General features: G+C 36.9%; 1 protein-coding gene across 2 annotated transcripts in view; it reads right to left on the reverse strand.

Moving 5' to 3' along the window:
* The window catches only part of PDS5B (PDS5 cohesin associated factor B), a 100,232-nt gene that overhangs the window by 16,057 nt on the left and 59,881 nt on the right, over positions 1-24,294 (reverse strand). For both annotated transcript variants that reach the window (XM_041416051.1, XM_041416050.1), the window contains exons 16-25: positions 23,754-23,893; positions 23,563-23,678; positions 22,474-22,579; positions 20,660-20,820; positions 19,923-20,046; positions 18,996-19,154; positions 18,171-18,239; positions 13,746-13,882; positions 9,112-9,235; positions 3,316-3,520 (exon numbers count right to left, since the gene is read on the reverse strand). In XM_041416051.1, the coding sequence (XP_041271985.1) occupies positions 3,316-3,520; positions 9,112-9,235; positions 13,746-13,882; positions 18,171-18,239; positions 18,996-19,154; positions 19,923-20,046; positions 20,660-20,820; positions 22,474-22,579; positions 23,563-23,678; positions 23,754-23,893 (1,341 nt within the window). The remainder of the gene's footprint in view (positions 1-3,315; positions 3,521-9,111; positions 9,236-13,745; positions 13,883-18,170; positions 18,240-18,995; positions 19,155-19,922; positions 20,047-20,659; positions 20,821-22,473; positions 22,580-23,562; positions 23,679-23,753; positions 23,894-24,294) is intronic.

The following is a 24,294-nucleotide window of genomic DNA, read 5'->3' on the forward strand; positions in this document are numbered from 1 at the left end:
ACACGGCACACCTAAGTTACTAAACCTGTACCCTGTGCAACAGGCAAGACAACCGTCAAAAGAAGGCATCCTGGTATTCCAGCTATATTGCTATGGCACAAGCATCTGATCTTTAGCACTCATGGCAAATGCAGTATTGTAGCACTGATATGACTTGAATGTACATGTGAAGGGAAGAGGGAAATTCCCAGTTCCACTTCTGAAAAGTCACATTTTGTGATTGTAAGTGCATGACCAAGTCTGGAAAATCTTCTTTCAGTAAACTTTTACCTATACCATATTCAGTTATGAAGACGTCCAAACACCTGTAAATCATTATATACACTAATATGATTTGAAAACTATTTAAAAATACATTAGAACACTAACAGTTTGACCTCCAGTATATGTATTCATATGAGTAATTTGCTGGACATATGAGTATTTGCCTGACAAATATTGTGCACATCAAACAAAATACACCATTATTGTAGATTTTACAAAACTAACAATAATTGCCATGCGTACATCAAGTCTTAACCTATCCCTTTCTTAGAGATCTGTATAAATAGGAGTAATGCAGTCTACATAAAATATACATTATATATAAAATCACCAATGGCTTTCAAGCCATATTTATGTAATTGAAATCTAGTGTACTTTGCGAAGCAGTTTTTAGTGTGTTTCAATTGACACTGCACTATTAACTTTGAAAACATCCTTTACTTCTTTTCAAGCACTGTCCTGCATTTTCGCCAGCAGCTGTTCACATTACTAAACAAAAAAGTAAAGATGGCAGGGAAGGAAAAAAATATAATTACAACTTCAGAACACTAGCAAAATTGGCTTGCGTTAAATATGCCCCAGACAAACCAACCCACTATTATTTGTACTAATTAGCAACTTCAATAGAATGCTAATCAAGAGCTCATAAACTCAGTTTTTCAGTAACTTCCTGCTTTGGACAATTTCTCACATAACTATAATTCCAACTGGGTCTGGAAAATAAAATGAGCCAGTTCCAGACAAAACAGGGGAAGAAAAAATATTGATACATATTATGTTTAACCCTGTCATGACAAAAAACAGTAGGGGAAAAAAAAAAAAAAGAATTTTTATCTGTAATGAGCTGTCATGACAAAAAACAGTAGGGGGAAAAAAAAAAAAAAAGAATTTTTATCTGTAATGAAAGAAGACCCTACCTGAAAGGTAGGGTGGTTTTCCTACCAGCACATAAAACTATAATGCGCCAAAACCCTTCACAAGAGTCCTTTATGAGCCTTTAGGAAGAGCACTTGTTAAAAAAAAAAATTAATCTTTACTCTTGTAATTTTTCTGCTTACTGCCTTTCAAGTAAAGCCCATCATGAGAACATAAAAATTCCTATGCAAGACACGTCTCTAGCCAGATGAGTCTAGTAAAGATACACAATCAAAATAAGTCTCTTCTTCAGTGGCTTCCACTCTGAATAGAATTTAGAGAATTTAAGAGGGCTGGGAATAATTCCTGCCAGACTATAAAAGGCCAGTGTGGAAGAAAGAGGTGTTTTACTGTCTGGTACCAGTCCTTAGAAAGTTTTCCTCAGACAGGGCAAACAGAAATTTACCATATTTTCAACAAAAACTGAAATCCCCCTCAAAATATCCAACAGACATCCTCCTCACCTGTATGAAGTTTTTGAGACAAAATGTATCACAAAATCACACATTTATAGATTCAGACAAATAGCTGGAATAAGCAAAGATGCAGATTTCCAAAGGAGATACTACCATCATTAACCACCCTGAGTTACTGCACAGCCAGCATGGCGAGTGGCAGAGGGAGACACAGATTTACATATTGTGGTATTTCCAAAAATGAGCTTTGGCTGAACTGCTGCAATAAGGATATTTTAGGATACAATTAGTTCAAGACATTTTATTTGCTGAAAGCTCAGACTGGTAAATCTCAATGGCATGAAGTTAAGATTGTAATTCTCAAAAAATCCTGCAATCTATATTTAATCCAGACTTCCCATGCATTATAGCATATGTCAAATCAAAGGTATCACACGATTATTTCAGCAAGAAAATAATTTATCATGTGCACTTTTGAGGTCCTACTGGATAAAGAAAAGCACACACACCTAGGTTCCTCTTAATTTCTTCCACAGATTTTTGATAGTAACTTTGCAGCACCTATTTCAAACACACGATAATTCTTACGCTTTCTGTCTACATAATTAAAATGAGATTTCAACTTTCAAGAGGAATAATCTTAAAATTACTTAGAGGTGTTTATTCAATTTATTTTTTCTTTTTTACATGTAATTGTAACATGAGAGATAAGTACCACGAGTGGGAGAAAAGTACCCCTTTTTTCTTTAACTCTAATTATACACAAAAGGATTTGTCTGCAGACTTATTCTCTGATCAGAGTCTAAGGGGACTGAGAAAGACTGACTGACATAACTAATATAAAGTGATTCATAAACACAGAAGGAAGTCAGTTATCTGACAGCATCTGTGAGATCAGATTCACAAAACAGGTCTGGTTTAGGCTAAAAGGATAAAAAAAATCCCCTTCATTTCACAAAGGTCAAACCATCAGTAATCTTTCAAAGAGAGAAAACTTTCAAAACCACTCATTCAAAAATTCTATAGCTCTTCATAAAGGTTTTTTCCTACGACCCTGTACCAGCACTATAATACTGTATGCCTGTAGCTTTAAGTCAAAAGGACAGATTTAATAAAAGAAAAATAGCTAACATGAGTCCATAATCATTCCAAAGCATCCCCATGATTAGACCACTGGCACTGAGAAAAAAGAATTGCATAAACTCATCCTAAAGTGCCAACAAATATAGCCCTTTGCAGGAATAACACAGGATGCTACTCAGTACAGCAGTGCAAGGACAGTCTATTTAGTACAGCATTTATACATTAAAGTTACTTATTAGTAATTGCTGAAGTAAAATTAATCATTGTCACTTCACTTAGAACATTATTAACATTAAGTTCAAATAGTACACATAATTGCCTTGGAAAATTACTTCACTTCCAATATATTTTAGGCATAAGCATTTGCACAGTTTTTAACAGAACTCAAAGACCTCAGTTAAAAAACTCAAAGAATTCAAAGGCCTGTTAAAAAAAAAAAAAGAAAGAAAGAAAGAAAAACAAACCAAAAACATCCGGACGAAAGAAAACCTGCAAATTTTCAGTTTTCATTCGATACCTCCAAATTAAATTTACCGTCATTCTGTGTATAAAAACACAACTATCAATGTCTTCAGTCTACTCACATTTATATTTGAACTACAACGCTCGTAGCAAAAAGTGACTTCTAGTCTCTTACCACTAACTGCTGCATGTTGCTTCAGATATTCCCTTCTGACATTTATGTTCTTCACAAGGCACTGCCTAGCATGAGCTCTTCTCTCTTTCACGGGATCTTTTGCACACAGTGCACAAATGGCCATATATTCTAGTGGCAGCCGTAGTCTAGAAAGGCCTTTGTGAAGTTTCTGAGCAAATATTTGTCTCACTTGGTAACATTCATCCTATTAAAAAAAAAAAAAAAAAGGCAAAACCAAAAAAGATAACTGTAAACTTTTCTTAAAGCAATATAAACTGTAAGATAAAGCATGGAAGCTCAGGTAAATATGCTAAAAACTCAGGTAAATATGCTAAAGCATGGAAGCTCAGGTAAATATTTTTAATCAATTAGACCTTGAAGCCACTGAAACATAGGAATTGCAAGAATTTTTTTAAATGCCAATTCAGGGCAATTTAATTGAATTAATCAGCTGGAACTTCCTTTAAGCTCAGAAGAAGAACTGAGGTTCATGTACACAGGACACCCAAGGCCTAATTTAGTATAGTACTAAGGCATGGAGTTACTGAAATTGTTTACAGTTGGGTCACTTGGTTTGTAAAGTCAAAGATCTCCACAAAAACATTTTAGCCACCAATAACCATCACCATGTTGATTTTGCTGCTACAATTTCAGACATTTTCATCAAGACATTAATATTAAAAGCTGAAACAAAATTCAACAGAATTACCAGATAAGGTGAAACACTGAAGAGAGTACCAAGCATTTCCATTATACTGGGGAAACCTATGCACTACAACTGATCATGGAAGAGAATTACCTGTGTTGAACAGCTGCCAAGCAACATGAAGTAAATTAATATGAAGGCAGCATCTGTAGTTCTACAGTTTATTAAGCAATGTGTTCCCAGAAAAGGCATGAACTTTAAATTTTTTTTGCATGAAAATAACCTACATATACCATTTAATACATGACAAACCATTTCCTAACACAGGACAAGAAAGCTTAACAGAAACACATGTAGAAAAGACTTTGAAGAAAACACACAGAAAAGCTTAAGGTAAACAAGGTCACCAAAATAGCTTGGCACATTTAACCTGCCAAAAAAAGGTCAAGAGGAAAGATTTATCTCTATATACAAAGAAAAAATGTTAACAGGAGTAAGCAGCTATTTTAGTCAAATGACAGCTTTGAAGTCAGAAAGGACTGGAAGTGCAGAGCCAAAACCTAGCCACTGGAAACACTGGCTCTGCTAAATTTGCAAATGGCATCAAAATAGATCATGTATTAAATAAAGCAATCTTCCCTTTGCCTCCATCAAAAACAAAATTAAGAACCTTTTTTCAATCAAGCCCCATTTTCTCCTTTCTGTGCTTCAAGTAATATTCCCCCTTGGTCGACTAAAATCCTGAAACACCTGCTGCAGCCGAGTTGAAGTAACCCAAGCCCACAAGCCCAAACCATGAGATCTGCTCATCATCTCTTGTCTCCTTACAGCAAATCCACCCCCAAAGGAGGCTAAGACAGAGCCCTCTTTTCCTCCTCAGTATCACCTAAGTCTAAAGCCTTTAGGAATCTCAGAAGACATGGATGCCCAGTTGCTGTTTCAGCAGGAAAACATCATTGTCTCAGAGGACAAGGGAGGTACAGTTGCTTGCTACTGATGGTATTGTGTGGTCAATTGGAAAGACTATAATTTCTTTATCATATAATATAGGGAACAACCTTAAATTTGACTCAGCTACACTAGCTCACTAAGAAGGGGACAAAACGTAACCAAGGTATGCTATTTTTAACAGCATACACAAACTCCATAAATTAATCCAATTTTATATATCTACACCTCTGAATTTAATGCAAATTCATCAGAAGTTCACCATTTAAAAGCATTAAAAATACATATTTGCAAAATATCATGTACCACTCAGACACAGCTCTGATTCATCAATTACAACACCTTGAGTTAACAAAGAAAACTGAAAAAGTTTTGGGATTGGTTTAAACAAATGAAACTTATGCAATCTACAAGACATATTCTAAATACAATTTAATTGTATTTTCAACAGCAAAGCTTATCAGATATTAGATCTGATCTTAAAGCTTGTTAAATACTGAAGTACTATCTCCTCAGTACTTCACTTTCCCTCTCTTTCAATATAAAGCTCTGTTGACATCAAAATTTGTTCTGGATATCACAGAAGTCAGCTGCTAGTAAGCTTATAAGATTGGCCAAACACATATGTAACTTATTTTAAAATTACTAAAATTACATGCATTTCATCATCATAAAGATCCTGCTTATCAGTGCCACTTTCACACAGCAATTAGTGACAAAATTTCATTATGTGTTCTGCACTCCAGTCATTACACATTACAAAAGGGCAGCATCAGAGGGGAAAAAAAAGTGCCAGCACAGAACCACAACAGAATCTGTGCAAACACCACAAGCCTTAAAAAGTTAGATTTTTCCTGTTGTTTAATCTGTTTCTGATCTGCCCACTTAGAGAATCTTTGCTGTGAATTGAATAACACAAAACTAGAGTTAGCCTTGATGTCATCTGATTTGTGGCTAGACTTGAAATGCTAAGAATAAATAAACTTCTAGAGTATTCAGTATCTACCATCAAGAAATGGATTCTAATACTAACCACCCTAAGCAATAACACACATGTATGCATATGTGCACATGCCAATCTCAAAAAAAAAATACAGTGCCACTTTTAAGTGAAAAAATCATTGAAGCCATTACAGCTACTCTGCATCTGAGCATCTCCACTGACGGTGAGAAAGGAAATTGGAAAGGTCTCAGAAGCATCTAGAAAAGTTATTTGTAAGTATTCAAAATCCATTAGGAGCTGCAGTGAAAATGAAAGGCAGAATTCCTGACCTGACAGAGCTTACAATCCCAATTCTAGAAAACAACTTAGAAAGTCACAAAAGGCAAATAAGTATCAACAAATGAAGAGGGAAAAGTGACAGAAATGACACTACAAAGAAACAGATTCTCCTGGAAGCAATGACAAAGCATATGGATATCCACAGGGAGGGGATTACAGACACCCACCACGGCTTTATACAGGACAAATCATGCCTGACTGGTCTAACCTTTTACAATGAAGTGAATGTGCAAATGGATAAGGGATGAGCAATTGATGTCACCCACCTGGATTTCTGTAAGGGCTTTGACACAGTTATACACAACATTGTTGTCTCTAAATTGGAGTGATATGGGTTTCAGAGATGGATTACTCAACTGATAAGAAACTGGCTAGATGGCTATGTCCAAAGGATTGCAGTCAAAAAAAAATCCATGTCCAAATGGAGACCAGTAACAACTGGTGTGCTCAGGGGGAAATGCTGGGACCAGCATTGTTCATCTTTGTCAATTACACAGATAGGAGGGTTGAGAACATCCCTCAGCAAGCCTGTGGATAACACCAAGCCAAGTGGTGCAGTTGATACACTGGAGGGAGGGGCAGCCATCCAGAGGAACCTTGACAGGCTTGAGGACTGGGCCCAGGGGAACATCAGGAGGTTCAAGAGCTCCAAGTGCAAGGTCCTGCACCTGGCTCCAGGCAATTCTCAGTATCCATACAGGCTGAGGGGTGAAGGGATTGAGAGCAGCCCTGCAGAGGACTGGGGTCACTTGTGGATGAAAAACTGGACATGAGCTCACAGCCCAGAAAGCCAACCATGACCTTGGCTGCACCAGAAGGAGAGTGGCCAGAGGGACAAAAAGGGGATTCTCAGCATCTACTCTGCTCTCATGGCACCCCCATCTGGAGTGCTGTGTCCCACTCTGGAGCAATGGTTTTAAACTGAAAGAGGTGAGGTTTAGATTGGACATATGGAAAAGATTTTTTTACCATGAAGGTGACAGGATGTGCACTGGAACAGGTTGCCCAGAGAACTCGTGGACTTTGGAGACGTTCAGGGCCACGCTGGATGGGGTCTAGAGCAACCTGTTCTAATGCAAAATGTCCCTGACCACAGCAAGGGAGTTAAATGAGATTATCACTATGGGCTCATTCTGGTCCAAAGTGTGCTATAATGCTAGAGTAAAATGTGATACTAACTGGTTTATAAATGTTGAGAACCCAATCATGTTCTAATTTGCATCTTATCTCTCAAAATTCCCTTTTAAAAATTCAGGGAAGGTAAGCATTAGACACAAAAAATGTGACAACACATGTTAGAATATCCACAAACAGTCAAGACTGTTACAGCTGGAAAATAAATTATAAAAGTGAGAGATGCAGGAGGTCAATGGGCCTGCACCTTAACACACTAAAAAGAATATCAAAACAATGAAGCAAAATTCTGATAGGAACTACAAGGTTAACATTTGCAATAAAGATTTGCCACAGAAGGGAAATGACTGAAGAAATGAACAGATTTTGATCACTGGGTTCACAAGAAAACAGAACATGCAAACACTACATTGGCAAGGCTAGTTTGGCATGACATTATGCAGCTTGAGTATCCTTTCTGGAGCAGAGACAGAACTTATTTGTCATTATACTGAATGGCTATTTTTGTCTTGACTAAATTTGTTCTGAACTGTAAAAATCTTTATAACTCATTTTGAGACAAGACTAACATTTCTGTTCAGTTTTGGAATAGGAAAGCTGAAAAGTATCAGACTTTGCTTTGGGCGTAAGGACCTCCAGTTGTTACCACTGAATTCCTGCTGTAGTTTTGCTGGATTTCATCAGCTTAAGCAGTTTAAAGCTTTGGTCCTTTCCCTTGTTTTTTATAGCATTTGGGAACTAACTAAGGGCCCCTTTTCATAGGAACACAGAAGCTTAAAATTCACATAAACATAGTTAAAACAATATACAAGCCTAATAGGGCCTGTCTTACTCTGGTAAAGGAATGATTTTTCTAATCTAACAGTAACCAACTCCAAGCAACTTTAGAAACTAAAAAAGATACTCTGTACGAAAGTAAACAATATCCACACAGGAGCCATACTCCCTACTTTCTAATATTGCATGCCAATTTAAAGTCTTCTGACATTTAAAATGGGTTGCAGCTTTTAAAGCTTTAGCTAGACACAGGAATTAATATCTAAAATGGCATATCATTACTGCTGCAGATAACTTCTGGACGGGATTCCTTGCAGAGGATTTCTTGACTTCTGGAAAGCCAGGAGAATACCAGCAGCTACACAAACAACACCAACAACAGTCCCTTCATGGCAACCTTACTCTTGGGGTATGAATCAATTTCTGTACAATTTGCTACACCTACAAGCCAGAAACAGAGAAGGTCCCTATATCTCTACTTACAATTTGAGTGTTATTTCCTTACTATGGGCTCACTGGCAGAAGTTAATGATGAAAATTCCAGCATCTGCTAAGGAATATCTCCCTATTTCTTCTAATATTTGAAGGATGCTAATTATTTTTGCAGACCTCTGCATTCCAAATATATTCTACCCAAGTATTGAGAAACCAAGATCACCGTTTTCATCACAGTTCAATGTACTATACACCATCTCATTTTAACTTCTAGTAATGTTATAATGCAGCTGGGGTATTACTTAAATACATACTGCATTTCTTAGTTTATCACACTTAGTTTCTAACATTTGACTACTCTAATGCAGTATTCCCCCAATGGACAGCCCAGTAGTACCGATCTAATTCTCACCCACAATGAGTTTTCAGGATTATGAAATGGAGAAATAATTTCATGCCAAGGCTGAATATTTTGCATAAAACCAGATTGGCAGAAATATACATAACATACAGAACAAACAACTATATACTCATGCATCTGCTGATAACCCACAACTCCAACAAATTTCCTTACATTTATGGCTAGTGCACACAGCTGGTATTGTTCTAGGGTGATGATTTCATGGTAACACGGTTCTTGTGCCAACTTCACAATAGCATTCCCTGCAGCCAGCCTCAAGCGAGACATGTCAGGTTTACTGAAAAACAAGCACATGGATTGTGAAGGTTAATTAGCAAAAAAAATTATGTAATTATTTGACTTAACTAAATCTAATAAGTTCACATCACTGAAAAACAAGTACTTCAAAGGAAAGAAGTTTCTGTGAACTTAGCCACCCCTATGCTAGCAGAAGTAATTTCAAACACAAAGTAATTTTCATGGCACCACATTTTACAGCCTATTCCCGCTTACCATTACCTCGTCCCAACCTGGCAATAAAAATTTTCCATCAAACTTCCTAAAAGTTCCACATGGGTGTGAAACAATTCTAGCTTTGCTTTGAGTGAGTACAGTCCATACTGCCTCTCAGAGACCACATCTAGCAGTAAGATACTTCTGCTCAGCTTGCTGGTCCCCCTTCAGCAGGAGAGGCCTGCCAAAGAAGTAGCCAGCCCATTTCTAGTCCCCAGAGTTGCCAAACTTTTCTAGCTCAAAATCCATGCTTCAGGCCAAACATAAATTAAGATTAATTAGACACTGTAATACATGACTAAGTGAATTCTATTTTAAGACAAATGTCTTTTGAATGCAACCACTGAAAATGTTGTGTAACAGATGTGTGGCAAATTTTCTACAGCACAGAATTATGACATTCTAAACTCCAAAAGGTTTTTAATAATTTCTCTTGGTGAGCAGCAGTTTAAGAAAAAATGCAGATGGTATTTCAAGAAAATCCGAATTCAACTTCATATCTAATATCAGTACTTTCAGCAACAGCTAGCATCCTCTGATACTGAAATAGTCTTATTTTATGCTTAGTATAGACTAAAATCAAAATCCTACTACAAAGACATGTAAGATTAAACCTAGCTGTTCTACCTAACCACAAATAGAAAATTTGTATAATCTTGAATTTTGTAGGACTGTTTATGACTTATAAAATTAAAAAGACAGACTTGGAAAGGACAGTTGAGATACTGCTTATTGATTAAATTCAATATTAAAAAAATACAAGACTGGTGAATTTAACCTACAAATTATAACGTCTCGAAGAAATCAGTGGTTGATTTAAAAGCAATTCAAGAAAGTCATCAATCCTACTACTTCAAAGTGTGAAAGATAAACAAGAGAAGGGATTTGTTGTCCAAATGGGACCTTGCCTTCACCTGACACTCCAGGCTGAACAACGCTTTGAAGTAAAAAAAAAAAAAAAAAAAAATTCCCTTACAGTGTCACCGAAGGGTAAAATTGTGTAGATTTCAAGAGGCATAGGGCAAGAGTCACTTTTAGGGCTGATGAGGGCAATAACACCAAGAAGATTACAACATGACTGACGGCCTGAACAGCATCAAAGGCTCCTGAGCCCTGCCACTTTCACTTAATTCAATTATGTTTAGCAAATTATTAAACACTGTTTAAAAGACAAGTGCAAGCCATGAACACTAAAATTGACTCACGCAGAATGACCTCATATCAAGTACAGTCTGAAAGGTTATGTTCTGTACTGAATGGACAGTTTTACTCTTTTCAAAGCCTACTCCAAGTCAGAAGGAGCAGTATCAGATTTGCACAAAAGTGACACAGTAAGCATCGCCAGAAAGAAGATATCCTGACGGCACTCAAAGGGTGAAGAACAAAGGTCAGGAAGTGTCAGCAAGTTCCATGCAGAACTAACAGGCCTGAAACATCATCTCCTCTGCTTCAGGTTTTGAGAGTAATTGTTAATGTAGGCAGTATAGGTCACACAGAGACAATGGACTGGCCCTTCTACCAGTTTGGAGCTTTCTTGAAAAGCAATACTTAGAATCACAAAATAATTATTTTATGTCCTGTCAACAGGGCTCTTGCCTCATTCAGCAGTGGATGCACCCTTTCCCTAGTCTTCCTCTTGTCACTTATTTACTTAGAGAAACTCTTCTGGTTGCCTTTGTCACTTCTCACTAGAGTGTATCCCAGTTGGGATTTGGCTTTCCTATCTGTATCTCAGATGGTATTCCTGCATTCCTGCCAGATTACCCATCTCTACTTCCTCTTTCTGTATACCTCATACCATAGAATAGTTGGAGCCAGAAGGGACTGTTAAAGCTCATCCAGTACAAGCCCCTGCAATGAGCAGGTACTTGGTGGCCTGTCCAACTTGACCTTGAATATTTCTAGGGATGAGGCATCTATTACTTCCCTGAGCAACATGTTTCAGTGTTTCATCACCCTCACCACAAAAAAATTTCTTCCTTCTGTCTACAGGCTCCCTTTAAGTACTGACAGGTCACAATAAGATCCTTCTTATTGTGGTCACCCCAGACCCTTCCCTTCTGCAGGCTGAACAACTCCAAATCACTTAGCCTTTCCTCATAAAAGTGCTCCAGCCCTCTGATTGTTTTTGAGACCCTTCTCTGAACATGCTCCATGTGTTTCCTGTGCTGAGAACCCCAGAGCTGGATGCAGTACTTTTCGTAGGGTCTCACCCTCAGAGTGAGCTGAAGAGGCAGAATCTAATCTCTTGACCTGCTAGCCACGCTTCTTTTGATGCAGCCCAGGACACAGCTGGCTTTCTGGGATGTATGCACGCATTGTTGGCTCATGTCCACCCTTTCATCCACCAGTGCCCCTAAGTACTACTCAGCAGGGCTGCTCTCAATCCCTCTTTTTATGTTTGAATTTTGCCAGGAGCACCTTGCTTATCCAGGTAAAGTTTGTTGAAGTATCCATCTGCTTTTCTGCTGTGACCATTCCTGAGTACTAAGGGGTGATTTTTGAATACTAGGTAATTAGTTTTCTTAGGCCTCTATTCCCTCCAGGCCTTATCCAATGGGACCCTACAAACACATTCTTCTAGAGACTGAAGACTGTTCTCCTGAAGTCCAGCCCAATCTTGCCTTCTGGCCCCCTTCTTGCCCTCAGGATTTTGAACTTCATCTTAGGGTCATTATAGCCAAGGCTGCCTTCAACCTTCACATCCCCAGTAAGCCCCTCCTTGTTAGCATGTATGAGGTCCAGCAGAGAGCCTCTCCTCATTAGGTCCTCTACCAGTTGTGTCAAAAAGTTGTCATTGATACTGCCCTGGATTGTTAAGCACTGCTGTGTCGCTCTTGCAGCAGACATCAGAGAGGCTGAATTTCCCCATGAGGGCCAAAGACTGCATACATTAGGTTGTTTTCAGCTGTTTAAAGGCCTCATCCACTTCCTCTTCCTGGCCAGGGGTCCCACAGCAGACGCTCACCATGATGTTACCCAGAGCAATCTCCTCTTGAGTCTTAACCCATAAGCTCTCCATTGGCTCAACATCCATCCCCATCCAGGCAGAGCTCCAAGCTCTGGCATGGAAGGGTTAGCTCCACAGCAACATCACATGTCACTGCAGCTTTCTCCCTACCCTGAAAGGATCCCTCCCGAGCTCTCCATTAACTTGATTTTAAAATGGAGAACTGGTCACATCATTATATAAAGTTTCTATTTTATATAATTACTTTTTGAGTAGAAAAGGAGTGGGAAAATTAAATTTCTGAAACATGCACAGTAAGGAATCATCATTCCAAGCATGAAAACATACAGGGTCTACAGAACCGATCTATTCACTAACTGTGTGGCTTACTGTGTAAGCCAACTATGTGCTCCAAGTAGTCATGCTGAAAAGCTAAATTACTGCCACTCAACTCCCCGGCAGCTGCCATGAATGGTCACTTTACAGAACTTAAAAATATAAACAATTTTTTACATAGAACTTTAGGACAGACTACACAGTTGCTACAAAGATAATATACTAGACAGCTCTCAGGTTTGTAATTCTGCACACACAATATGGTTCTATCTGCATTACTACTGTATAACATTAACTCTACCTGAAAATCTGAACTTTTTAAACATACTGGCACAATCTACCCATGCTCTTAATATCTTTTGTAGACATAAATTTTCAATGTTTAGCAAGCAATAGTAGCTGACAACTTGTCACTTTTCCTACCACAGAGGATTAAGAAGATACCCAGAAAAACAAGTTGTCTAACAGTCACCTAAAAGGTAAATTATTTATTGAGATTTAATCCTGTTTACACATTTCCTTCTTGCCTTTACTTTTAGAGACCTCAGGATAGATTAGCCTGCCTCCAAGCAGAAGTGTCTTGTGTAATAAGTATTTCCACTTGGTTTATACAACACACTATTATTCTTTATTAGAAAGCCCACCTATTGGCATTTGGCATACACAGCAATTGGTACACCAGGAACAGCAAGCTGCATAAAATATTAAAACCAGTTTTCAGTGGGAAGGAGGAAGTTGCACAGTTTATTCCTGCAATATGAGTAATGGCCTATTGAAGGGATAAATAAAAGCAAGAATATAAAACGTAAAATTCAGCTGTGTGTACAGTTACAAAACCTGAGACTCAGCAAACTTACGTTGGAACCAGCCAAGCTTACTATCACATCTTATGAAATAAAATGTATAAATTTTTAACCAGTCTAGCAGAATAGTTTACACTCTACTTCAATTAAAACTCTCCCCTCACTCCATCATCACAGACATGAAAACATTACCATCTGGTACATACCTTATTTTCCCCTGCTCTGTTAAATCTCCATCACTGTGTAATATTGTTGTTAGCAATCTCAGAGTAGAAGTACCTGACTTGCTGTGGTTGTTCTTCATTCCTAGCAACCATCGAACCATCATCTTGATGGCCTGAATCTGGAAAAAAAAAAATTATACCAAAAAGTCAAAGCATATCATAAGCCTCATTTAAAAAAAAAATCTTTATCTTAATTTAATCACATAGTATTTTTTTCCAACTGCTTTTTGCTGGTACAAACAAGTCTGTCAGGACTGCAAAACATCATTTAAATACTGAAAGATAACCACACATACTCTCACTAAACAGCAACTTTTCACTGAAAGTCTCAAGGATGTATTACAGCAAATAAAAATTACACAGTTAAAGTTTGAGCTGCTTTTTCTACAAGCAATCACATATTTTGTCCTCTGAAAATGTTTTCTTAATTGAGCTTACATCCATTAAATACTGTGAAATAGGCTAAACAGTTAGTTTATACCTACTGAGAAAATGTTACTGGATCAAAAAGCAGAACACACTTTTGTCTTTATATATTCCTATAATTCACAGAATATTCTGAGTCGGAAGGGATCCACAAGGATCAACAAGTCCAGTGAATGACCCATATGGCGACTGAACCCATAACCTTGGTGTTAAATTCCTGTGCCCTATATCTTCTCTATTTATCTGTCATATTTGAGTTTAAATTTACGACATGTTCTTGAAAAAAACACTTAATAGATATCTTGACTATTAGCAATCTGTACTACAATAACTTACCCTGGTAAAGAGTACTTTTTTCACAGCTATTTAAAGAAAAGCCTCAAAGTCAGGGAGGGATAACTGGTTTTGTCAATGGAAACATGAAGTGTTTTGAGGCAACCTTCTGCCAGTATGCAGAATCCAGCAACTATCATGAAACACGGAATAATTTCACATTTCTTTAGTGAAAATAAAACATTAATTTGGAGATTAAGTTTGGTTTAGTATTTGAATCCCTTTAGCCTTTCATTTTCCTTTCACATGACAGCAGAGACAATAAAGAAAACAAAAAAGATAATCTTCCTACAGCAAAATAAAAATGCACATCTAAATCACATAGATGTCCTTTGGGGGAAAAAAAAAGAACAAAAAAACCTCAAAACCAAAACAAAATACTGAACTCTGACAATCAAAACCCAAAAGCTTGAGAAAACTTACACTTTTCATACATGGTAACTTCAAATATTCTCATTAGTGGGAAAAGCAATTCTAGTAACTTTCAAATAAACATTCAGAATATCAACAAATTAAATTTATTATAGCCTAATTGATCTACTCCTTGCAACGAACTGACCAAAATGGTCCCATCAGATCTCAGTTACAGGACTACCACTTCTATGTGAGCTTAGTTTTTAGGACTGTAGTCCACTTGCTCCATCTTATTGGGTAACACCAGTAAGCTGCAGGATATCTGCCACTCCAGAACTCAAAATGCAAATGGAATCTGAGGAGCAGAATTCGTCTTGCCCTCACTTTCAAAGGGTCTTCCACTGGAACAGCTCTAAGTATCCACCAGAAGATTTTAATAGCATCAAGCCCAATATAATAATTGTAATATAACAATAATGGCATCCCATCTTTTCACAGCTCACAAATTCATTTTCTTCATGTCATAACCAGGACCTGTAACCGTTAGTGCCTCCCATTTGTTGGGAGGATGGAAATATGACAGTTCTCCTTGGTCTTCAAAAAATGAACCATTCAGCCAAGAACAGATACAGGCTACCTTGTTCCCTGACCAATTTCAATTTCAATCTTTGCTTCTAGTAATTCCCATAATGTCTTTTCCCCAGTTTTATTATCCAAACCTATTCTAGTCTTCCTACCATGTAGCCCAGACCTAGTCCTGCCTCCTTCAGAATTTTTGTCTGACCCCAGTAGTTTCCCTATTTCTTTGCTGGTGTTAAAGATGATATGATGACATTCCAGCAACCACTCAGAATTAAGCACTCCCATGAAATTAGTACAGGGCATGAGAATTCCCCCAGTCACTACTACTGATTACCCAAAGACTGTTAAACATGACACGAGTTTGGACTGCTGTCATGTTTTAAATTCTCCCTTTGCAACCAAATAGTACAGCTATTAAAAGATAACTCCAGCTGGAAGGAGTGTTAGGAGATTTCCAGTTCAATCTCCTGCTAAAAGGAAGGTCAGCTATAAAATCACACTACACTGGTCTCAGTTTTATGCTCTGTGGTGTCAAAAGCCCTCCTATAATGAAGGCTGCACAGGCTCTCTTGGCAACCTGCAACCTCTTGCTACCTGTTGCATTGTCTGACTGTTCTCAGGCCTTTCCTTATATTCAGTCTGAAGTTCCTGTTTCAATTCTTGTGCCACAAGCCTAGAATTCTCCTCAGAGATGAAAAATTATTTACACAACATGAAAAGAGAAGAAAGTGAAAATGAGACAGAGCCATATCAAAGACAACACTGTCTTCCTACTACATCACCATTATGGCAGCAGCTGGCTAAGATTTCTACTGTCTAAGGTTTCAGAGCAACAAAGGCTGCAAGTTTGTGCAATAGTGAAAAATGAAACAAAGCCCACTTTGAGCATAGTTAGAGAAACAGTATTAAAAACCTTATATTCCAGTGATATGGAAGGAAACAAGAAATATCATGGCTACTACACAAGTCTCAATCTGCTGCATGGTGCACAGTACTCATTACAGATCACTGACAGGGGAGACAATTGCTTTAGAACTCAAGTGCCTGGCATAGGAATTCCAGTCTAACTCATACAATCATTAATCCAATTCATAGTTAATACTCTACTGAAACATTTCTCTGCAGAGAGCCTTTCACAGAGGGTTTAGCGCCCAAAACTAAGGTTATCCTGTATCAGTCTACATCTGCTAGGCTGAACAATACTAAAATTTAGTTTTCAGCAGTCCTTCTAACTTTCGTACTCCAACTTGCTAGTTTTAAAATCCCCACTAGATATATATAATGTTACAAAAGGAAAAAGAGGCTTGTGAAACCAGACTGAAGAAAAGCAGAGAGAGATCATTTATAAACTAATGGCATGGTTTGGAGCATACATTAAGTTTAAGCTCTGCAGTAGTAATAAATGCTAATTAAATCTGAAAATCAATTTTCACAATAACCTGTTTTCACATGCAAATAAATTCATCTTACAGTTTTCAGGCTTGGCTTAAACTGCAAATTGCCTTAAGAACTTCTGCAGGTTAATTCCCTTCCAAACAGCCAAATATATGAGAAGTTTTATCAATACAAAAGTACATGTTAGACGGTTATTACAGCTTCACAAATAATTTAAAATAATTAAGAAAAACAGTATTTGCTACTTTAAGTTACATGTATAATCACTCAAGTGAAATCACACCTATTTAAAATTAGCACTTCATTAAATTAAAACAAAGGTGCATTCTTTTAACAATTTTTGGAGCATACTGTGTAACTATGGAGTTGCACAAACATGAAAAATATCCTTTGTGGAGTCAAAAAACTAAAAGCAACAAATCAACTTCAAAAAAAGCCAAGCATTTCCAGTAATGTGTTCTGTACCAAACTGCAAAGCAAAGTACTTACTAACCTAGCAGAAAGGAAGGTCCCCTTGGAAGTGTTTAACAATTTTGAGAGAAGGCAAAGAACCATTTAAAACCAGAGCCACTCTACTCAGAAGACATTAGAAACTAAACAACTGATATAACATAGAACATACTATAAAAGACAAGCATCTTATTCTGAAAAAAGTGAAAGCAAAAATCCATTCCTGCTCTGAAGGGCATTTAAAAACCAAATACAGATATAGAATATATTTTCCACATCGTGAGTCTATTTCTAATTCATTGAAAAATTGATTGACAGTATCTCTTACAGAGTATAGAAAATTAAATACACTTACTCCAAAATAAGAAAAAGCTTGAGAGGAGATTTTTAAGTAAAGTACCAAAACAAACCCCTCACCATTTTAAAGTGATTTTTTTCTTAATTCAGGTTTTTCTCTAACACACATTGCAAACATAGAAAAATAAACAATGTAACAGATTTATCCATTTGAGGAAACTGACAAATCAAACCCCATTTTTCTTCTTCCAAAACAACACTGAAAGTTTCTCGGAATGGCATAAAAATTCAACAGAAAAAGGAAAGACTTTTAACAAAATTTCGATAGTATTTAACTCCTACATTGAAGAGGAGGGGAAAAAATACTTTTACTTCAAGTAATTCAGCTATCATCACAGCCAAGTGTCAGAAAACAAAACTACACGTATAAAGAGCTTATATAAAAACTTAATGAAGTGTGTATGTAAAATTTATGCATAAAATAATAATTTAAAAATATGTTCCCAAGAGCAAGTTCTTATTAAGTATTATAAACATAATAGACAAGAAAACATAGTACATGCTACTCACTTTAACAAGGGTTTCAGGAGACACTTCTTCATCTGGCACCCAAAGTTTTGTTGTCTTTTTTCCTGGAAGCTAAACAAAATGTTACATTTGTTACAGTACTGTTACTCTTCAGTGAAACTTGTAACCTCTTCTTTCCTGTTTGCCTCTGGAAACAGTACAGCAGCACTCCTGGTCAGCTTTATGCCTCCTGCACCTTACAGAAGTAACCACTACAGAAGAGAGATACCCCCACTATCCAACCATCAGCAAATTTAAGATTAATAAAGGGATTGGTCGTTGTTGTTACCTGAAAACTATTCATTTAGGGCATAATAGCCATTGTTTTGAAAACAACAGCTTTTCCATATCCAGTACATTGGAACTTCACACACATTTTACTGCTTTAGATAGTGTATCTTTCCGTAAGCAATTTCAAACAATGCACGAGTTCATTTTTTGGCTTCATAATCACTTTAGAATCAATTCAAAATTGTTTAAAAAATTGAAATTCAGTCTTTCATAAATGTATTATACTTCCTAAAAATCACAACTCACTCAAGATAAGAAACAGAATGAAGTCATAACAATTTTCCTCTTTTTAATGAAGGCCAAGTCATGAGTGATGAAATGCTATGCTACGCAGCTCATCACTTTTGTAAGATTCCCAAATTGGTAGAATTTTCCTTTTCTGTACCATGGGTTTTGAATGGAGTCAAACTACATGAAGAAATCAGAAGACAACCATACACAAAAAGAACCAACATGCCAAATATTTTCCCAAGCACTTGCTAAGTATGATACTACAGAAAAAGCACACTCTTAACGTAAGGTTTTAAAAGTACTCACCCTATCGTTCATTAACAAATCTTTAACAATGAAAGTAGCCACCAAAGACTTCAAAGGGGCAGCAAATTGGTCAGGTGCAAGCATGGCTATATGACCAATAGTAACCAATGGCGTAATGAGGTGCTCAAAATTGCTTGGATCCAGACTTTTATGCAGTGGCTAAAAAAAAAGGCAACAAATTCAAGTATTACTGATACAACCTTGTTGTGTCTTGTTGAGGGGATGGGAATGACAGCTTCGTACCAAGTTGTCCACTTCAGAAATACAATTTCAAAAGAACTATTGATTATTTAATTTTAAAGATACCTTCACCAACCCATCAAATCTTTCTCAAGTCAGAGGAAATGTCATGACAGACAAACTATTTATCACCTCTAGATAGTTCAAAAAGTGACAGCTCAAGCATGACCATTTAGGAAACAATGGATTAAAAAGCCTACTTTCTTGTGGGAGAACTAGATCTCAAGCTAGCAATTCCAGTAATGGACTATGGTTCAACTCTCAAGATAAGAGCCTGATGGCCACTAATTAAAAGGTACATTTGCAGTTACAGCAATAAAATTTATTTAGTTTGTACCACAATTCAGTTTTCCATAATTTCTGCAACCATTTAAATATTTTTGACCATTTTCAACAGGGTAAGGAGCAGCATATGGTTTGTCTTTCCATAAATAGTTCATGGTTCTAGTACACAGCCTAACACTTGGTTTAAGAGCTCTACCAGCTCTTAAAATACATAACCTAAAACATGATGAATCACGAGGTACAAGAACACCCTCTACTACCATTCTTTGGGCCAAAATCATGTAAGAAAAACAGGAAAGGGGAAAACCATATTCCTAAATCTGCTACAACTTGCAACTACATCCCTTAGTTTACATATGCAATATAAAAGATCAGCAAAAGTAATTAAATATTTAATGTTACCTCAAATATCTGTGCAAACTGCGTTTCTTTGCTGGAAAATATTGCATGGATGCAGTGAATAGCATATTTGGCTTGACGAGGGGGTCCCTTTTTAGCTTTATGATGCAACACTGGAAGCAAAGCACTAAATAGTTGTGTAACAAAACAAATAGACAAACAGACCAAGAGATAAGTAATTTCACAAATCGAAAATTTTCCAAAACATCAAACTAACAACGAAGTACAGGTATACACATAAAAACCACAACACTTTTGCAAAAGCACTAATTGCTTTTGTTTGGGCAATTTCTTAAAAAAAAATTATTTACATAACTTACAAGCAAAAAAATCCTAGTTTTTGTTGATAAAATATTATGTGGTAAAATAGGCATTGATATCTGCACAGGTACTAAATGTTATTTTGGAAATGTTTTGGCCTACATATCACCATTAAATTGCAAGGAAGGTTTTTACACTGCGCATATACATATAAAACCAGGAAAGAATAAGTAATTATGAAGGGCAACAATACAAATTATAGTGCTATCAGTGACATACCAGCTGTCACTACTTCGGGTATATTCATTTCACTTCCATTCTTCAAAAAGCACTACAATTTAGTTTTTCAAAATCTCTTTTGGGAAGCAATACTTTCTTCCAAAAAGAATGCAGGATAATGCTAAAGCAGATGAAAGGAAGAGAACTTCCAAAATCCTATTCAGTAAAAGTCACTGCTCAGAATAAGATACACAACTTACGATCTTATGTGAGGAAAGTCTTCTTCAATTTTACTTCCTGTATTTTTAAAAATTTGTAATGCAGCTTCTGCCACTTTTTCATCATCCATTTTCAAGCAAGCGAGGAGAGATTCAAAAGTTTCAGCTGAATGAAATGAGATAGGGTGCGTAAACGAAAGTACCTGCCAAAATATGATGAAAGACACGTTAACATTTTTTTAAGGTCCACTTATAAGAGGACACTTCATCAAGAGTAATTTTCCACTGCCATACTGGAACATTTATAATGCTCTCCCTGGTTTTGATTCATGATACACATCTATCTTCTTTTTTCTTAGTAGCTCCTAAAGTTCTGTCTTTATACATGACCTCATTAGATTGAATTTATTTCCCCAGTCTCAGTTTCTTCCCCTACTATTCTGACGATGTACTTCTCAGTGACTACATCTACATTAGCAAGTACTGGGTTACAGCAGGAGCAGGTCTTAAGAGAAACCCAACAGATGCTAAGGAAGCAATGTTCATGTTTCAGGGTTTTACTTCAGAGTATTTTTAGACTGACTAAATCCACTTTAGGCAATGCAACACAACATGTGCTTCTGAAGCCCATCTCAATTTTGTTCCTCTGAAAGGAATCCAGCTTGTGTGCCTCCAGACTTCATGTTTGTTTCCTCAGGGGAAGAATTGAATCTGCTCTGAAGTGGAATTCCTATCTCTAAAATAGCAACACAGACATAGTCAATAGGGCCTCTAGTTCCTCAAGTTTTCCACATTAACTTAACAGATTCTGTACCTTTCCTTCAGATTCTTGGACTTGGTTATTTTCAGGTATGACAGTCCTCCCATGTTAAAAAAAAATGAAATAAAGAAATCCTCAATTGATCCTCCCTGAAATTTGGTCTTCTCTTCATTTTTAAGTGGCTGTTGATTGTTAGCCTTATTCCACATAATATTCTGACTCATGGCAGAGAAACAACCCTCAAAATCTAGAAACTTCTTCATTTGCAGTTTTCTATTTTAATTAGGTTACCTTCCTTCCCACTTCATTGCATGGCATTCCCAGTGCTGGACTCCTATATTTGTTCTCTCTGTATTATTCTGATGATGTATAGGCATCTTTGTTTAGGGCAGTCTTACTTCTCTTCCTTAAATGTGTCATGCCAGTTCATACAAATATGTAAATACTGACTTGGAAGCTTTCATTCAAGCATATACTCCTTCACAACATGACTCATTCTTTCTTACTCAGATGCGTTCTTGGGCTACTAGGTAGCTGCACTTTTATCTAAATGTGCACATCTGGATAAAGAGTCACATCCTTTCAGGTGAATCTACTCAGTCCTTAGTTCATCTAAAATACTCTGAAAACTTCAGTATGGGAGTCCTTTAGATTTTTAGGCCTTTGAAGTCAACCCCCACCTGGACTACTTGACAGTCTCTGCTACGTTAGCTCAGTCTCAAGATTACTCATAGCTGAAATAGGTAAGACCCCAAATTGGGTGGAACACAAGAGGAACCACAGTGTTGCATTAATGTACAAAAGCACAGTGTCTATTTACAAATCACTGAATTCATGCTCTAATAACCAAAACTACACTGCTGCTGCCCCACATGCAACTACTTTTGGCTTACAGAAAAGCTTCTAAATAATTAAAAAAATAACCTTACTGATGCACCACATAAGATGAGCATAAAGCACAACCAACCAAACCAGTTTCTTCCAGGTAGGTACAACATGCTTTTGACTAAAAGCAGTAAGTGCTAATTAAAAATTTATTTTAACTAAGTTGTTTGCAAAGTTTCCCATGCTCACTGGCCATCAGGACTATACTTGCCTTTAGCAATTCAAGACCTGCTCTGATGGCCTGGTCAGTAGGTACACCCTCATCTTCATCATCAGCTGTTCCATCTATAGACTTGTTCACTTGCTTGATAAGGGCACTGAAGAGGAAAACAAAACACGGTCTTGTGGTTACTGCAATTCCGCCATGTATGATTACATCTTAAACTTGTGAAAACAGTCTTATTAAAGCAACTTATTTAAAACAAAAGCCTATTATAAACCAATATGTCAACTACATACATAATCTGATTGCCCTCATCTCCTATCCAAATCAAAGCTTCTGAAGCATTACATTAAAAAATATTTAATCATCATCAATTAAGAACTATATACAAGCGATCCTGGAAGGATGATCAAAATAAGAAAACAATTTGAGCAATATAAGCAAAAATCTCAGTAAGAATTATGCTGAGGTTACAACCCGCTACAGATTCTTAATAATTGATGGAAAATAACTGTTTACAATACTTAGTCTCTAACCAAGTGGAAAAAAAAACCCATTTAACAGTTCTGCTAAGAGCTGATGACAAATTTACAATACCTATCTTCTGCATATTTCTTCTTGACAGTAAGGCTTATTTCAAATACTGCTGTTAGTTAAATAATCATTTCAGCAATAATAATTTCAGCAATCCCCCTCCTACCATAACTTCATTGATTCACTCTTCCTTGAAGTCTTGCTGCCTCATCATCATAACCTTTTCTTCCTCAGTTACATTACTGTTTATGTCACTATGAGCTAATATCCTGGGTGGAAAGTTTCAGCTGAATAGTCTGGACAGAAATTTGTTTTAAAATAAGTCAGCTGGTCACAAACCATGTGTTGTCTGTCAGCAACACATCCACTTTTACTGACAGGTCATCCCAGCTATGCTGAATGACAATGCAATTTTTTCTGTGACTACATTCTGAACAAGGACACAAAAGCCCCTACACAAAGTGAAACAGAAGAAAATGTTGCAGGTCACCAAGCCTTGAGCCATACCCACCCAGCCTATCACTGCTTGTGCTTAAAGGCAAACTAAGAAACTCCAATTTCAAACCCTGTGATCTATGGCCAACAACACACACAAAAAAATACCTGATGGACTCGGTGTCAATGTGCACAGGAGCAATTCTCTCAAGAAGAAACTTTATCATTTCCAGGAAAGGATTTGTTGGTTGCTTTGGATTGCCCAACTTCTTTGTTATTTCCCTCTGAAATATAAGTTGTGATTAAATTTCTAACAAATTCTATTCCAAAAATATTCACACTTTAAGAGCAATTCTTACCACACATCCTTCAGCCTGTTTGCAAGAACATGTTGGGCTAACAAGCATTTCTAACTGACTTCTTATTTTTTCATCATCTTCTAGAACTTGTGTGAACTTTTTCATGAAATCTTGAGCTTTCCCTGGATCAGGAAGGTTTCCTTTAAATAATCAAAATAAATCACTATTTACATATCATAAATTGCACAAGTTTGGAACATCATAGAAACCACACAAAACCCAAACCAAACAAGCAAAAAGAAAAACCGCAAAAAACCCAAACCACTAAACACCTCAAAATAAGCAGACATATGTATGAGGACACAAATTTCTACAGATTTCCTCTGGCTAATTGCCTTCCTCACCCTTCACACCCATTTTTCAGCAAGTCTAGTTGCTCTTGCTAATAATATTGCTAACAGCTGAAGCCGACCTCAGACTGTAAAGCCTGAACTCCACAACAAAATAGACTCTGCACACAGATCACCCAATTCAACAAGTGTGAAAAACATCAAAAATGGTCTTTTTGCTAAATTATCCCTTAAGCGAATATAAGCTTTAC

Source organism: Onychostruthus taczanowskii, unplaced genomic scaffold (genome assembly GCF_017590055.1).
Source record: "Onychostruthus taczanowskii isolate IOZ18803 unplaced genomic scaffold, ASM1759005v1 scaffold50, whole genome shotgun sequence".
NCBI lineage: Eukaryota > Metazoa > Chordata > Aves > Passeriformes > Passeridae > Onychostruthus > Onychostruthus taczanowskii.